The sequence below is a fragment of the Jaculus jaculus genome, chromosome 16 (assembly GCF_020740685.1).
Source record: "Jaculus jaculus isolate mJacJac1 chromosome 16, mJacJac1.mat.Y.cur, whole genome shotgun sequence".
Lineage (NCBI taxonomy): Eukaryota > Metazoa > Chordata > Mammalia > Rodentia > Dipodidae > Jaculus > Jaculus jaculus.
In genome coordinates this window covers 65,153,299-65,170,668 of record NC_059117.1, presented here as the reverse complement: position 1 = coordinate 65,170,668, position 17,370 = coordinate 65,153,299, and the positions used below count along the sequence as shown (strand labels likewise).

The 17,370-nt window shown below is 44.1% G+C and overlaps 1 protein-coding gene across 1 annotated transcript; it reads right to left on the bottom strand.

Annotated features, from left to right (window-relative positions):
* Positions 1-2,732: 2,732 nt before the first annotated feature.
* On the bottom strand, positions 2,733-12,419 carry LOC101611120 (olfactory receptor 2T6-like). The gene is made up of 4 exons (XM_045135667.1): positions 11,514-12,419; positions 9,376-9,384; positions 4,255-4,417; positions 2,733-2,809 (listed from the first exon to the last, which is right to left on the bottom strand). Exons 1-4 carry the CDS (start codon positions 12,417-12,419, stop codon positions 2,733-2,735), a joined length of 1,155 nt encoding a protein of 384 aa, XP_044991602.1.
* Between the last annotated feature and the right edge of the window lie 4,951 nt (positions 12,420-17,370).

The window sequence follows — 17,370 nt, the reverse complement described above, 5'->3', positions numbered from 1 at the left end:
TGGTGGTGGTGGCTGCTTTTTGCTCTGTGATTGGGTCTATGAAAGGGGTCAACTTGTTCTGCCATTACGAAACTTCCCCTGGATCTGTAAGCTTCAAATAAATTCCATTCCTCCTATAAACTGTCTGGTATGGAATTACATTCCAGCAACTGAAGCTGACGACAATGCTTAGTGCATATTCTGACTTTACATGGGCACTGGGCATTCAAACCTGGCTTGGCAGGCTCCTCAGGCAAGCACCTAAACTCTGAGCCTTTCTCCAGCCTCAGAAGGGTGTGTGTGTGTGCACTACTTTTGGTCTGTTTTTGATTTTTTTTTTTCTGTGCTGAAGCCAAATCCAGGGTTTTGTGCTTGCCGGACAAGCGCTCATCCACCCAGCCAAATCCCCAATCCTCAAATGGAGATTTATCCAGCCATAATAAAGAAAAAAAATCTTTTGTGTAAAAATGGGTAGGATGGCCTGGGCATGGTGGCACACGCCTTTAATCCCAGCACTTGGGAGGCGAAGGTAGAAGGATCCCCACATATTTGAGGCAACCCTGAGACTACATGGTGAATTCTAGGTCAACCTGGGCTACAGCAAGACCCTGCCTCAGGAAAAAAAAGAAAAAAAAGATGGGATTAGAGATCATTGTGGTAAATTAAATAAGCCAGACACAGTAAGTCAAATATCACATTTTCCCTCTTACACAGAAAGATTTCAGAAGATAAAGGGTAAAAATAAAAGAGAAGGAAATATCCTATGTCGTCTCTCCCATGTGGAGCCTAAATTTAATCTAACATTAAAGCAGGAAAAGGTCTTCTGGGGGAAGGAGATGAGGAGGGTTGGTGACCATGGAGAACGTAAACAAAGTATGATCATACACATAACGTGCCTGTGGTGGTTTGATTCAGGTGTCCCCTGTAAACCTGGATGTTCTGAATGCTAGGTTCCCAGCTGATGGCGAGTTGGAAATTGACACCTCCTGGAGGGAGTGTATTGTTGAGGGCAGGCCTATGGGTGATGTAGCCAGTGTCCACTTGCTAATGTGGCAATTCACTTTGGAGTCTCAGGGTGGCCTTGAACTCACAACGATCCTCCTACCTCTGCCTCCTGAGTGCTGCGATGAAAGGCATGTGCCACTGCGCCCGGCTCAGCCCTGCTGCTTTAAATGGTGGCGGGAAGCACGTGGTGGAGTGAGCTGTTCACATGATGCTGGCTGGAGCCAGATAGAGTCAGACCTTAGTGTATCAGCATCCCTGCCCAGAGCACATCCCCATGACCTAAATCAACACACTGGGGTTCACCTTGGAAAGGTTTCAACTATCTTCAAACTGTGAATTTGAGGCACAATATCTGGAAATAAATCTAAAAATCACATGCAAGAACTATTGCAATCTTTTTTTTTTTTAATTTTTGTTCACTTTTTATTTCTTTGAAAGTGACAGAGAGAGAGGGAGAGAAAGAGACAGATAGAGAGAGAATGGGCGCGCCAGGGCTTCCAGCCACTGCAAACAAACTCCAGACACTTGTGCCCCCTTGTGCATCTGGCTAACGTGGGTCCTGGGGAATCGAGCCTTGAACCAGGGTCCTTAGGCTTCACAGGCAAGCACTTAACCACTAAGCCATCTCTCCAGCCTGCAATCTTTTAATATAGAAAGATATAGAGATGAAATTATTAAAATAGTATATAGCTCTCTCTCCCTCTTACCCTCTCTTGCTCTCTCAAATAAATAAATTAGTTAATTTAAAAAATGTTATATTGTTTGAGACTCATTTGAACCAGGGTGAAAACAGATGGGATATTGCAAAATGCAATACACTTATGAGCCAATTACATGTAGTTAGTTAAATGGCAGAAGACTCCGGCGTGGCGGCGCACTCCTTTCATCCCAGCTCTCAGGAGGCAGAGGTAGGAGGATCATGTTGAGTTTGAGGTCACCCTGAGACTACATAGTGAATCCCAGGTCAGCTTGGACTAGAGTGAACCCCTACCTCAAAACTCTGTCCCCCTCCAAAAAGAAAAAGAAAAAAAAAAGGAACCAAAAGAAATGGCGGAGTAAATACTTTTCTTTGGTACTTAGTGCCATGTTACCCTGAGACCCCGAAGTCCACTTTGCTTTTAAGAAACTTGCTAAAATTATTCTGTTCTGGAACCACTTGTGTAAAAGCATAACTACCCACAGCCTTCTGCTGCTCCTGCCCCATGGGTACAGGCGTTTGTGAGGCTGAAGGTTGAGGTCCAGCCCAGGACCACTGGGGTCTAAACCAGGGGAATCGCGGAGAAAGGCCCCCCCAGACTGAAGCGCCGCAGTGCCCTGGATAGTGGACAGGGCATGGGCCGTGGCCTGGCATCTGCACTGGGCTGGCAATCATCTTCGTTCACTGGGCTATGGAGTGGGCAAGGACCATGCGGAAAGTCCCAAGGTGGGTCATGGGGCTCCGGGCCCGAGGGAGCTGGTTCTCGACTAGAGGTCATGCTGCCCTTGACTTCCCCTGCTGCGTTTCTGTCGCTCTGTGTGGGGAGTCAGGGCCTGCAAAGTCCTCCTGGCTCAACTGCCACGGCCCAGCCTCCCAGCCACCACAAAACTAAGGAGCCCACATCAAGGTTGCCTCAATGTGGCAAGCTCTGCCTCGACACAGCCCAATGGAAAATGAACTCAGGCAGCTTGCGATGCAAGTTAAGACCTCCAGGCGTCCATATCCCATTGCCAGTCACCCTCTTGAGTTACAAGCCTGGCTCAGAAAAACCTCACTTGGCTCCAAGAAGCATGAGGTCATGCTGCATCACTGTGGTCTCATTCGACTGGATGCTCTTGGTCAGGAAGCCTGGGGACAAGGTACAGGAAATCAGAGGTCAGAGCACGTGCTTGCGTCCTTAGCTCTGTCACTAGCCTGTATGACCTTCAAGCCTTAGTTTCCTCATGTATAAAATAAGTATAGCCACTAGGTGAAGCCCTAAGCAGAGCTTGGCACAGAATAGAAATTCTTCAGGTATCGGCCAGTATTGGGATTGTGACCACTGTTCTTTAACACCTTCTGGTCAGTCATCACAGGCCCTGAACCAACTTTGTCTACAATACCGCTCAGGCTCCAGACAGCAGTGGCCTCAGTAAGTGCTGGTCTTTTTTAAAAAATATATTTTATTTATTTAGCTGGGCATGGTGGCACAAGCCTTCAATCCCAGCACTTGGGAGGCAGAAGTAGGAGAATCATTGTGAGTTCAAGGCCATCCTGAGACTAGTAGTGAACTCCAGGTCAGCATGGACTAGAGTGAAACCCTACCTTGAAAAAACCAAATAAATAATAATAATAATGATGATATTAATAATAATTTATTTAAGAAAGAAAGAATGGGCACACCAGGACCTCTAACCACTGCAAATGAACTCAACACATGTGCCACCTTGTGCGTCTGGCTTACATGGGTACTAGGGAATCAAACTTGGCTCCTTAGGCTTCATAGGCAAGTGCCTTGACACTAAGCAGTCTCTCAGTGCTGGTCTTATAAGGTGAAATCTAAGGGACAGAATTCTTGCCAGACAGGAACTGTAGGGCTCGTACAGATGGAATGGGTACATTGCTTAGGCTCAAGGGGGTGTTAGAGCACCGCCAGCCCAGGGGTTCCTGCCAAAGGGACAGGGTCCAGTTCGTCAGGGATGGCAAAGGTCACCTAAGGCTGAGGCAGAGAGGAGGCTGCCAGAACCAGGGCCGGGACATGATCAGAGAAGGTGTTCATGTAACGCTGTGCATGGAAGGTTCTAGGTGAGGGCCCTGCAAGGCTGAGGTCTTGTGTTAATTGTTCAGGCCCCAGAGGAGGGCCCATGTGACCAGACATAACTTCGGGGGGAACCCCCGCCCCTGAGGACCTGTTGGGAGGGACTGAGAAGAGAGGAGGTGGAAGCTGCACCAGGGACTATGGGGACGAGAGCCCAAGATGCACGGATGTGTGTGCCCAGGCTGAGAGGTCCTCCTCTTTGACCAGGCTCTACGTAGATGAGGACAGGAGATGGTGGTTTCTGTCAGCAAGGAGCCAGCACCAGATGAAGTGAAGCTGGAGAGGGGACCACGGGCTGAGATGGCTCCTTGGGTGGGCAGGAGGACCTCAATCTGAGGCCTCAGAAAGGGGATCCCAGTAGCATCTTAGTGAGAGGGAACCTCCGACAGCACTGCCCTTGTCCCTGTCTCCAACCCTGGGCTCCAAGGTGGTTGGGCCAGGCCCTCTTTAGACTGGGACACCATGGGTCTGCAGGAATCTGGGGCTGGCACCTCACCCTCCACATCTTTGAGGTTGCTCTTCTCACAGGCTTTACGGATGGCCTGGTCCAGGATGCCATGGCCAGTTTCCTCCTTCTTGACGAAGGGGAACAGGTCAGACACAATTCCTGAGAAGAGCTCGAGGTCCTCCTGCAGGAACTTGGCCGCTCCCACCAGGAGCTGTCTGACATTGGTATTTAAAAAATATTTTAAAATGTATTTTAAAAATTAAGTTTGTCAGTAGTTAAGGTATTTGCCTGCAAAGCCTAACAACCCGGATTCAATTCCCCAGTACAACAAGTACTGTAGAGCAAGATGCACAAAGTAGCACATGCATCTGGAGCTCATTTGCACTGGATTAGAGGCCTGGGCTGATTCCTTCTCTGAGTTCTTTATCTCTGTGTGTGTGTGTCCTTGCAAATGAATAAATAAAATATTTTTAAAACTCATTTTCTTGAATCTTTCTTTCTAGCTTATGTTTGTAACTGACAGAATCTAGAAATCCTTTGAAAACTTAAAAGCATGATACAAGCGAAAACCGCCACCACCAGTTTCCCAAGCCTTCTTATGGCTCTGAGGCAATATTTAGCATACTTTGTAGATATGAAACAGTAACTTTCTATACCTCCAAAATCCACATTCTTCACCATGTTTAAAGGAAAAGACCATTAACATTCCCAATATTAATTTCTCAGCAATATCTTTTCCTCTACACACAAGTTAACGAGCTACACATAAGGAATTTCAGCTTCCTTTTGTCCATGCTGGTGGAGTCTTCAGAACTGGTAATTGTGGTGGTCAGGCTCAGGTCGCTGGGATGAACTTCCGTGCCAGGCACAATTACACTATGGGACATCCATTCAAACTACCACATTCTGTTTCTGGCTCTCAATAGATTCATAACCACCTACACTGTAAATTGTGTTCAGTCCAAATTCAAAGGTCTCCACAGTCTTTACCAGCTTAAGATAGTTCTAAGCTTCCAAGTCTCATCTGACATTTAGGTTAGTCTCTTAGCTGTGAGTCCTATAAAATCAAAACAAGTTATACATTTTCAACATATAAGTGTACAGACTAAACATTTTCAACTGCTATAAGACACAGCAAGGAGAGACCGGAACAATGCAAGCTCAATAACCATCAAGCAAACTTCAAACATCTATAGTTCAAGTCAGGTATCGTAATCAGTGACTGTCAGTCTCTGGATTTTTCAATTCTGCACCTCCACTTGGCTGAATAGCCAGAGAAAACTTCCATCCCAGGCCAGTAGCACTCAATAATCCTTGTATATCCAAAACATCTTTGGGTCTCCACTGCAAAACATGGCCTATCTTCCAGTGGCTTTGCCAGCCTATCAGGGTCATCATGCCCTGCCTCACGCCGTGTCTCAGTGGTGCTTCTGAAGCTTATACCAGTGTGCAGGACGCAGCCATATTGTTAACTCAGGGATGAAATAAGTCAGTGACTTTGAAGAGCAGGTTTGTTCCTTATGGATATCTCCTTTCATTCCTACCATTCAATCTTTCTAGGGTGGAATCACCCCAGCCATTCTCTCCATTGTTTAAAGGTAAAGCAGTTGGGCCATCTTCCTTATGATTGCTAGTGTGTTTGACAACAGCATCTTCAGCAACCAGTCTCCATGCCAGTAATTTTATTTTATTTTTTATTGACAACTTCCATGATTGTAAACAATATCCCACAGTAATTCTCCCCGCCCCCTGACTTTCCCCTTTGAAATTCTACTCTCCGTCATATCCCCTCCCCTTCTCAATGAGTCTCTTTTTTATTTTGATGTCATGATCTTTGCCTCCTATTACGATGGTCTTGTGCAGGTAGTTTCAGGCACTGTGAAGGTCATGGATAGCCAGGCCATTTTGTGTCTGGAGGAGCATGTTGTATGGAGTCCTACAAAGAGTCCTTTGGCTCTTACATTCTTTCTGCCCCCTCTTCCACAATGGACCCTGAGCCTTGGAAGGTATGATAGAGATATTGCAGTGCTGAGCACTCCTCTGTCACTTCTCAGCACCATGATGCCTTCTGAGTCATCCCAAGGTCACTGCCATCTGAAAAGAGAAGGCTCTCTAACCAAAAGTGATAGTAGCATTAATATATGGGTATGAACATTAAGAAAGGGCTTACTGGGCAGTTTGGTGAGCATAGTATATACATTTATCCAGACAGCAGCAGACGTTATACCCCTAGGGCTCATTACTACCCCTGTTGTAGGTTTTCAGTATCAGAGATGTATTCCCTCCCATGGAGCAGGCCTCCAGTCAAATTAGACATGCCAGTAATTTTAAACTTGCTTGAGGTTTTCCAATTTTAAATCTTGTATCTCTCAGTCCCATATCTTTAGCTAGGCATATCAGTCCATTGCAAATTTAACCTTAATCAAATTGTCTGGGCCTGGGCAGCAGAATATAGCCAGCCCTTATGCCAGCAGCCCAGTTTCAACAAAGTCCTCTGCAGTCTTTCCTTCCCCTTAGAGAGTTATTAAGCCAAGCTTCCAAATACAATTCTTTGTGCACTTGACGTTTTCAAACTCTCAGCAGAATAGTCCATAAAACTTGGCTTATTGCTTTAGAAGCCATCCTCAGTTGCAAGCAAGTTCATGCCTGTTCATCCAAAATAACAGTTCTAAAAAACCAAAACCCTCATGGTCAAATTCTTCTATTCCACTCCAATTCTGTAGCAGTCAGGCTCAGGTCACTGGGATGAACTTCCAGACCAGGCACAGTTATGGGAGGAAGGAAATTTATTTGAAGCTTACAGATCCAGGGGGAATTCCATAATGACAGAAGAAGCTAGCCCCCTTTTATAAGACCAAGGAGAGAGAGAGAAAGAAAAAGAGAAAGAGAAAAAGGAGAAAGAGAAAGAGAGAGAGAGATGCCATCACTAACACACCAGCACAAGCAAGCAGACTTCAGGAACTCCGAAGTTCACACACTTTGCATATCTTTAAACTGGAATTTCAAATCCACCCCTAGACCTTAGGGCTGGATTCTAGGACCTACCCACAGTGATACCTCTTCCAGCCAGGTGTCTGGAGATCTAAATTATAAGATTTAATAAAGTCCTGAATATCTGGGGGGACAGCCATGCAAACTATCACAGTAATATTACTTGAAATCTCACCTAATGGATTTACCACCATTTACTTTTATTCTAATTAGAGATGCCACTAAGTTGGCCATACCCTTTATTTTCTGAATATGAACACTGAGTCTTTGCATTCATGACCTCAGTGACTGATGCTATTTATACAAAACCTGTGTAACATAAGGGCAAAAGAAAGTAACGATGACATCAAAATAGAAGAGGCACTAGCTGAAAATAAAGGGCACAGAGGCTGGAGGATAAGGAAGGGGGGCAAAGAGGGTGTCGGGAAGAGATTATGATCAGGATACATTGCATATATGAACTGAGGTGGCCAATAAAACAATTTAAAAAATAAAATAAAACTGGGATAGAGACCTTTGGATGCATACATCATTTAATTTTCACAATCTTTTCTTAGCATAAATGTCCATGCAAAATTAATGGCCTGGAGCTTTATGAGTTTTGGATATTTACTATCAAATTGTTACCAAAAGGGCTGGAGAGATGGCTTAGCGGTTAAGCGCTTGCCTGTGAAGCCTAAGGACCCCGGTTCGAGGCTCGGTTCCCCAGGTCCCACGTTAGCCAGATGCACAAGGGGGCGCACGTGTCTGGAGTTCATTTGCAGAGGCTGGAAGCCCTGGCGCGCCCATTCTCTCTCTCTCCCTCTATCTGTCTTTCTCTCTGTGTCTGTCGCACTCAAATAAATAAATAAATAAATAAATAAATGAATGAATGAATGAATGAATGAATAAATAAATTGTTACCAAAAGAGTTGAAACGAGCTACAAAGGCACTGTGACAACATCTGCTGATGAGAGACCCATATAGACAGTTGCAGTCCCATTCAGACCACTGGACAGAGCAACTTTCCAAAGCAAGGATAGCTAAGCACCGTGAGTGACAGAAAGGCTGTGAGGCTGACGAGCCCGTATCAACGTCCCTCGTCCATCAGATACAGGGCAACAGAAAGACCTCGTCACTCCCATCTCATGTGAAGTGACTGAGACTTACGAAGTGGAAACAGAGACCTGGTTATGCAGTGTGTGAGCGGAGAAGTGGCACTGGTGATCTCCTGGCCCGTCTTCTACATGCCAAGCCCGAGGCTGGTCCTACCATGTCTCTTGGGCAGGATCTTGCCCATGGGGATTCATCTCAGATGTTGATCTCCACAGAAAATCATAGACTCCCGCTTCTGTAACAAGTTTACCTCGGGACACATCTGTGGAAAACTTTATGCTGCTCAAAAGCTCTTCAAAATCCAAGAGCATGGTGTCCCATGGAGGCTGTGTGGAACCAGGAGTCATTCCCTGTGTGACGCTCACTAGGTCTGCCTTCTGTGGGAGAAGACTGCAGAGTCTTGCTGGAGTCAGAGCTGGGAGGCACGCTATTCTACATTACCAGAATAATGAAGCCTGAGGGAAACTGATCCTCACCTCCAGCAAGAGAGACACATTAGAGGCACCCTGACACATCTATGGATGAACATGAGCCAGGCGGAACTAAAACCTCACATTGTCTCTCCCTGACTCCAGGGCAATTGCTCCATTTGACTAAAGTTTTTATGTGACACCCAGCAATATTTTCAGTACAGTAAGAAGCATAGCTATTTGTGACTGGAAAGATGACTCAATAATTAAAGGTGCTTTCTTGCAAAGGCTGACAGCCTGGTTTCAATTCCTCAGTATCTATGTAAAGTCACATGCACAAAATGGCATATTCATCTGCAGATCATTTGTAGCGTTAAGAGGATCTGGTAGGGTCCCCCTCACTCTTCTCTCATGCCCCAAATAAGTAAATATCAAACCTATCATTATCTAGACCAGTGTATGACACTGAACCCAACAGATAAGAGCACAAATCCCATCAGAGTTATCCCAGGGTCTACAACAAATGTGTCTCCAACGGCCACACTTCTCTAAACTGGAAATAATACTAGATCATTGAAAAGGGTTTTATACATGTAACTTGCTAATGAAAAGTTGATAAAGAGGCTGGAGAGATGGCTCAGAAGTGAAAGGTACTTGCTTGCAAAGTCTAACAGTCAAAATCTCCAGGACCCACATAAAGCCATACGTTCAACGTGGCATATGCATCTGGAGATCATTTCCAGTGGCAGGAGGCCCTGGCAGGCCCATTACTTCTCTCTCCCCCTTTCTCTTTGACTGCAAATGAATAAATATTTAATTTTTTTTAAAAGTCAGTATATAATTCTTCCTCACTTTGTGTTACAAAGGCCAGTTCTATTGAAAAGAGAACATTCGTGGCTCCTTCTTTGGAAGGAAATGGGACTAGAAACATCTTTCCCACCAGTAATGTCTACAATGGGGCTCCAAGAATCAGTGATCTTGGGGAAGAAGTTGGGATGACATGATTATAGAAATAACTATATTTCTATAGTTATAACTATATTTCTATAGAAATAACTATAATTGATCTCTTCATTCCCAACTACCCCTCACTGCACATTTCTTTGTAATCAATAAAAACCACAACAGAACACTTTGAAAAATTCAAAGATCATATCTATCTATCTATCTATCTATCTATCTATCTATCTATATGTATATGTATGTATGTATGTATGTATATATAATACAAAACACGTGATTTGGAGCTGGGAAGGTGGCTCAGGGGTGAGAATGCTTTTTGCACAACCATGAGGGTCAGACAGGGCTTTAGTTTCATCCCCAACACTCACACCCAAAGATTGGTGGGGCCATGCATACCTGAAAGCCCAGTCCTGTGGGTGACGGGGACTGGAGAATCACTGGGGCTCACTGGTCAGCCAGCCTGACTGAAAATGGCAGCTCCAGGTTTGGTGAAAGGTGCAGTGTTCTGCTCATCCACAGGTTTGTGCACGGAGAGCATGCATCTACACCTGCATGTGCATGCATTATACTTGCACACACGACGCCATGTACACATACTGCATGCAGACACCACACATACTACACACAAATGAAGTTTAAATAAAAGAGGCATTTTTAAATTGCTATTCACGAAAGGAATGTATGGGTTGCATAAATCCCAATGTGAGTCTATTCTCTGTGTAGTGGTTTGAATTAGATATCCCCATAAATTCTTGTGTTTGGTCCCAAGCTGGTGGAAATTTGGGAGGTGGGCCCTTGGAAGAGGTGTGCTGCTGAGGGTGGGCTTATGGGTCTTATAGCCAGCCTCCCCTTGCCAGAGTTCAGCCCACTCTCTAGTTGCCATTTCCATCTGTTGCAGTCCGGTTCGCATTGCTGGTAGAAATCACCCAACCAAGAGCAGCTTCTGGGAAAAGGAGGTTTATTTTGGCTTACAGGCTCGAAGGGAAGCTCCATGATGGCAGGGGAAAACGATGGCATGAGTTGAGGGTGGACATCACCCCCTGGCCAACAGAAGGTGGACCACGGCAACAGGAGGGTGTGCCAAACACTGGCAAGGGGAAACTGGCTATAAAGCCCTTAAGCCCACCCCCAACAATACACTCCCTCCAGGAGGCATTACTTCCCAAATCTCCATCAGCTGGGAACCAAGCATTCAGAACACCTGAGTTTATGGGGGGCACCTGAATCAACCCACCACACATCTGCTGTGGCAGAGGTGATGTCCAGCTTCTCTTCATATCATGTTTTCCCCTGCCATTGTGGAGCTTCCCCTTGAGGCTGTAAGCCAAATAAGAAACTTATCTTCTTGTTAACAAATACCCAACCAAACTCAGCTTACGGGAGAAAACTTCAACACCATGTTAAGTTTTATAATGCTGTAGTCTCTTTCTCTTTCAAATGTTGTCATTCTTAAATGTTTCATAAGTCTATCAAATGAGTCATTTAAATAATATTATCGAAGTTCTTATGAGGCCAGGGAAGATGGATATGTCATAATAATCAGACACTTGGGGACATTCGTGTATATGAATTGCAGTCAGAGAGTTAGTAGAGAAGAATGAAACTGAGTGGAAGTAGCGCCCAGGTGGCCCTGACAGAGCCCTGGATTACTTGTGTGTGAATGGTGCTGTGACTTGGCATTCTGATGCAGGCACTGCGGGCGCTGCAATTCATGGAGCTGGCCTTTGAAGTTGTAGCCAGCATCACCCATGTTATTCATGGATTTACCCCCGATGCCCCTAGGTAGGCACTGGAGTTTTAGCTTCTCATTTGCCACACTGCAGGCCCCTTTTGCTCCTCCCCATCACCCTTTCAAAAGCCCCTGCTACATCTCTGTTCCTCAGGCTGTAGATAAGAGGGTTTAACAACGGGGTTAGGATGGTATAGAAGGCAGAAAAGACCTTATCTTTGAGCGGGGTGTGGTAAGACTGGGGAAGCATGTAGGTGTATAAGGCAGCCCCGTAGAACAGTGTCACAGTGAGCACATGGGAAGAGCAGGTGGCAAAGGCCTTCCTCTTCCCTTCGGCTGATCTCGTCCCGTGCACCACGACGAGGATCCGGGCATAAGATGCAGCCACCACGGAGAAGGGGACCAGCAGCATCACCACGCAGCAGATGTACATCACCATCTCATAGGCCGCCTTGTCACCACAGGCCAGCCGCAGCATGGTGGGGGCCTCGCAGAAGAAGTGGTCGATCTTGTGGGAGGCACAGAATGGGAGGCTCATGGTGATGGGAGTGAGGAGGAAACTGTCCAAAGCACCCCCAAACCAAGAGCTGGCCAAGATCAACCAGCAGACACGCCGACTCATGAGGATGGGGTAGCGGAGAGGGTTGCAGATGGCCACGTAGCGGTCATAGGCCATGAGTCCCAGCAGGAAGAACTCGGCTCCTACGAAGCCCATGTACAGAAAGTACTGGGCTGTGCAGGCAGCAAAGGAGATGGTCTTCTTCCCCGCGAGGTAATCAGTCAGCATCTTGGGCACAATGGTGGAGATATACATCATGTCGATGAAGGAGAGGTGGCTGAGGAGGAAGTACATGGGTGTGTGGAGGTGAACATCCACGTGGATGAGAAAGATCATGACTCCGTTGGCCATCATGGCCATAAAGAATATGACACAGATAACGCTGAAAATGACGCCTGAGGCTTTGCCGTGGGTGAAGAGGCCCACAAGGGTGAAGTCACTGGGGAAGGATTTGTTCCCATCCATAGTGTGGTGGTTCAGCTGCATAAGGAGAGAAGTAGGAGTTGGGAAAAATCATAAAAAAAAAATAAAAGGCCATCATTACAAATGTCTGAATAAGACCATAAATTAAAATCATCCAACAGGCTGGGTGTGGGGGCGCAGGCCTTTAATCCCAGCACTCGGGAGGCAGAGGTAGGAGGATCGCCGTGAGTTCACGGCCACCCTGAGACTCTACAGTGAATTCTAGGTCAGCCTGGGCTAGAGTGAGACCCTACCTCGGAAAACCAAAAAAAAAAATAATAATAATAATAATCATAATAAAATAAAATCATTCAACTAATATCAAGCGCATTGTTGGCAGGTTCTCTCCCGTCCACTTCTTGTTTAAGAGTAATCTGAAGTTAGGGTCTCGGGGCACAAAACTATGAACATGATTGGCACATGATGGTTGGTACAGTATGGTTAAATTATTACTGAACAATGTTAAGGTCTTTCCTTAGAGTGGACTCTGTCTATTTAAAGTATGAATTCATCTGCAGAATATTTTCATGATTATTTACCAAGTTAGAAAGTCAAATCATTCAGTAAGGCATTTGATCAGATTGAGAATGTTCTTCATAGTTATAAAACTAACCATCCACATTAAAGGACTGACCCATACCATCTAGAAATAACCACAAAGTTACAGGCACATTTGATAACTATGAGTTGTAGTGAACAGGTTGACAATACTTCTCATCTGATTATCGGTCATAATTGTTAGTTCCTAACTCAATTTGTCAACTTATTCACTCATTGCCATATGTCATCTATGAAGAGGGTCCAATGCAATATTCCTAGTGTAATGATGCCATAGTAAAACAATGAGTCATGTGCCTTTATTTCTTGTCATTGGAGAATAACAGGGGAAATGCCTTCAGACAATACAAGTAAGTGTGAGGTGGAAAGCATTACCAAGGACACTTAAATTTTAAGTGTGAGTGGTACTATAGAATAAAAAAATGTACATCCCTAAAGCATAGTGAAGAACTAAAAGATAGCTCAGGAGTCAGGTTGATAATGAAGGAACCTGAGGCTCTATCTCAGTGGTAGAGCACTTCTTTTTAAATCATGCATGAGGCCCTGGGTGCAATCGCCATGTCACGATAAGTAAATGGATGGATGAATGGATTGATATATAGATAGACAGAGACAGCAGGTGACAGATGGATGACAGATGAGAGGGCATTTAATAGATATGGGCCTTTTAATGCCTATGGGTCAAGACGCGGTGCTCAAGTGACTTTTTAAATATTATCAGTAGAACGTATTGCAGTTCAGTTGTAACAAATTGTACAACATTGAACATGTTTAGCCTTATCTTTTAAGAAATTGGCAATTTATTGAGCCAATTATTTTCTTTGTTTACCTATATTGTTGATATATAGAGATTTTTAGTTGGCATACACTGATTTCTGGCATTTTCAAATACATTTTGCTTCTGTTGATTCTCAACCCCATTCTGTTCCCAAGTACCTGTCACCCACAATTCCACCCCTGCCCAGTATCGTCACTTCTTCTGTTTTTTAAGGGTAGAACTGTAACCAAAGATGAACATATAGGTTTTGTCTGATAATTTTATTTTGCTCTTACATTTCCATGGGCCATGAAGTTTCATAAGAAGAAAACACACATCTGCCATTAGACAGTGGTGGTCCAGGTTGCTCCTTTGTGCCTTTGATTCTGGCATCCCCAATCCAGCTCAAGTTTTATTGACCTACTGTTGCTATGAGAAGTTTCTTGATTTGGCAAGTCAGGTCTGTTATTAGAGATGGTGACTGAATGAAAACACTGATGGATGGACCTTGTAGCCCACAAGGCAGAAGGAAACCACATAGGGTCTGAGAGAGAGAAAGAGAGAGAGAGGGGGAGGATGGATGACAGGCATCCTTGCCATCACAGGAACACTCACATCTTGAATATATAATGAAAGTGAGAGAATCCTTTGGAAAACATTCCTCAATGAACAAAAACGTGGGTATTACCTCAGAAACACAAGTGAAGCAACAATAGACAAAGTGATTGAATTTGAAAACCCTGCATGGTGGCAGTGCAGCTCCATGCAGCAGTTTTCCTGACATGTGCGAAACCCTCAGTTTTACCCCTGGTGCCATAAAACAAATGAATAAGTAAGCACATAAGTAAATACCTTATACAGAACAAAGGATGCATTCAACAGTGAAAGACCTCTACAGCATGAAAAACATATCTATGGCCACATCACCCTGAACGTGTCCAATCTCATCTGATTTTGGAAGTTAAGCAGGGTCAGTCTTGGTTATTACTTTGGATGGGAGAATGGGGGAAAAAAAAAAACTTTGAAAAGTATTCATCTTACAAGGGGTTGATATCTAGAATACGTAAATAACCCGAACCACCCAACAGAAAAATGACACAAAGAAACAAATAATCCAAGTAAAAGTGGGCAAAAGACAGAGATTTGGGGTGTAACAGAATTAGAGCACATGCCTAGTGTATCAGGTACTTTTATCCCACACCTGACAAGAAACATCTTCAGAAAGGACTTACTTTAGCTCATGGTTTGAGGGCACCGTCCGTCGCGGTGGAGAAGGCGTTGCAGAGGAAGGAGATGGCGCCTGGGGCTGTGGTCCCAGCACACATAGGCAGATCAGGACGTGGAGACGGGACAAAAAGCACAGCTGTTTTACAAACCGTAAGGCCTGTTCACCAGGGAGACACTTCTACTTCCACTCCGCCCCGACTTCCAATCGTGCCACAACCTCCTGAAACAGCTGAAGATCATGAATTAAGTCTATGGGTCTGTCAGGGACATTTTTATTTTGATTTATTTACTTAAGAGAGGGAAAGAGTGAAGGAGAGAGCGAGAGAGAGAGAAACAGACAGTGGGCGTGCCAGGGCTTCCAGCCACTGCAAACAAACTCCAGATGCATGCGCCCCCTTGTGCATCTGGCTTACGTGAGTCCTGGGGAATCAAACTGAGTCCATTGGCTTTGCAGGCCAGCACCTTAACCACTAAGCCATCTCTCCAGCCCCTTTCAGGGACATTTTATATCTAAACTATACTACCTGCGATGCATGAAGTCTTGGATTTGAGCCATAGCAACACACATAAAGATTATGAGGGGCTGTGGTGACGGCCTGGTGGTTAAAGGTACTTGCTTGCAAAGCTTCTGGCCCAGTTTCATTCACCAGCACCCATGTAAAGCTGGATGCAAAGTGACGCGTGCATCTGTGAGCCCCATGAATCTGTGACAACAGGAGATGATCTGAAGCTTATGCCCAGCTCCTCTAATGTTCCTTTGCAGTGTGGCAGCTCGTTTACAGGAGCAAGAGGCCCTGTCTTAAAGAAAGTAGAGCACAGACACCAAAAAGTTGTCCTTGGCATGCTTCAACACACACACCCACAAATAAACACAAAATAAATAGATTTTAAGTGTTTTGAAAGATCCTTAGTGTCACTAATCATCAGAAAAATTCAAATCAAAACCCAATGCAGTCCTAGGGAGATGACTCAGCTGTTAAAGATGCTTGCTAAGCCTGATGCTTACAAAGCCTAATTGCTTACCAAGCATGTTGTTTGAGTTCAATTGCCCAGTACACAAGTAAATTCAGATGCACAGTATGGTGCTTGTGTTGAGTTCATTTGAAGATTCGTGATACCTAGGCATGCTACGTGCCCTCACCCCTCCCAGCACTCACCACACTGTGTGTGTAAAAATTAATTAATTACTTGGCTACACTCTCATATTGATTATAGCATCAATCACACCAGTCAGGGTATGAAATCCACCTAATTGTGCAAATACCAATGAGGAGATAAGAAAAATACATATTCACAATGGAACTCTGCTCAGCCATAAAAGTGATAAAGTGAGATTAGTCACCAAAGGACAACTGCCCCACGCCCTCTCTTGAGCTAAGAACTTAAAAATACTGACTTGCAAAAAGTAGAGTGGAGGTTACTAGTGGCCAGTGAGGGTAGGGAAGGGATTTGGGGAGAGAGTGGCTGACAGGTACAAAATTATACGTGTAATAAACAGTAAGTTCTGGGGTTCTAGTGCACATGACTGTGAATATAAAGGCCAATATTGTATCATGTATTTCAGAATAGTTGGAAAAGAAGTTTGGATATTTGCATCACAAAAAAATTTAAATTGAGGGAATAGCTATGCTAATTACTCTAATTTTAGCATCACATTACTGAACCATGCATCAAACTATCTTTGTGCCATATATAATGATTTTTTTATATATTTATATATACATATATATGTATATATGTGTATATATACATATATTTATATATGTAAATATTTATTTATTTATTTTCAAGCAGAGAGAAAGATAGAGAGGAGATAGAGAGAGAATGGGTGCACCAGGGTCTCTAGTCACTGCAAACGAACTCCAGATGCATTTGCCCCCTTGAGCATCTGGCTTATGTGGGTACTGGGGAATTGAACCTAGGTCATTTGGCTTTTCAGGCAAGCACCTTAACCACTAAGCCATCTCTCCAGCCCCCAATATACATATTTTTAATGTAACAATGGAAAACAAAATACCTATAATACTAGAAGCATTTCAGTTGTCAGTAGAGTATTAATCAGAAGGAAGATATTCTGAGATACTTTAGGGGGACTGACAAAATAAACTTTAGTGTTTGTTCAGAAACAGTACTGTTTTTTATTTTGTTTTACAAAATAAAGTAAGAAGAGAGAAAGAAACTGTAAGATGTTACTATTAGGTAATCTTGACTTCATTCACAATTTATACATTTGATAATAATATAAATGTTACTGGAAAAATTCTATGGAATGATAAAAACAATTTGAACAATGATGTATGAATATGTAGAGATACAATGCTTGAAAGTGAGATTTTAGTAGTCTAGATAAATTCAGATTTCATTTGCATAGTCTAGATTAAATTATAGAATTTATCTAGATGTTATGAAGTA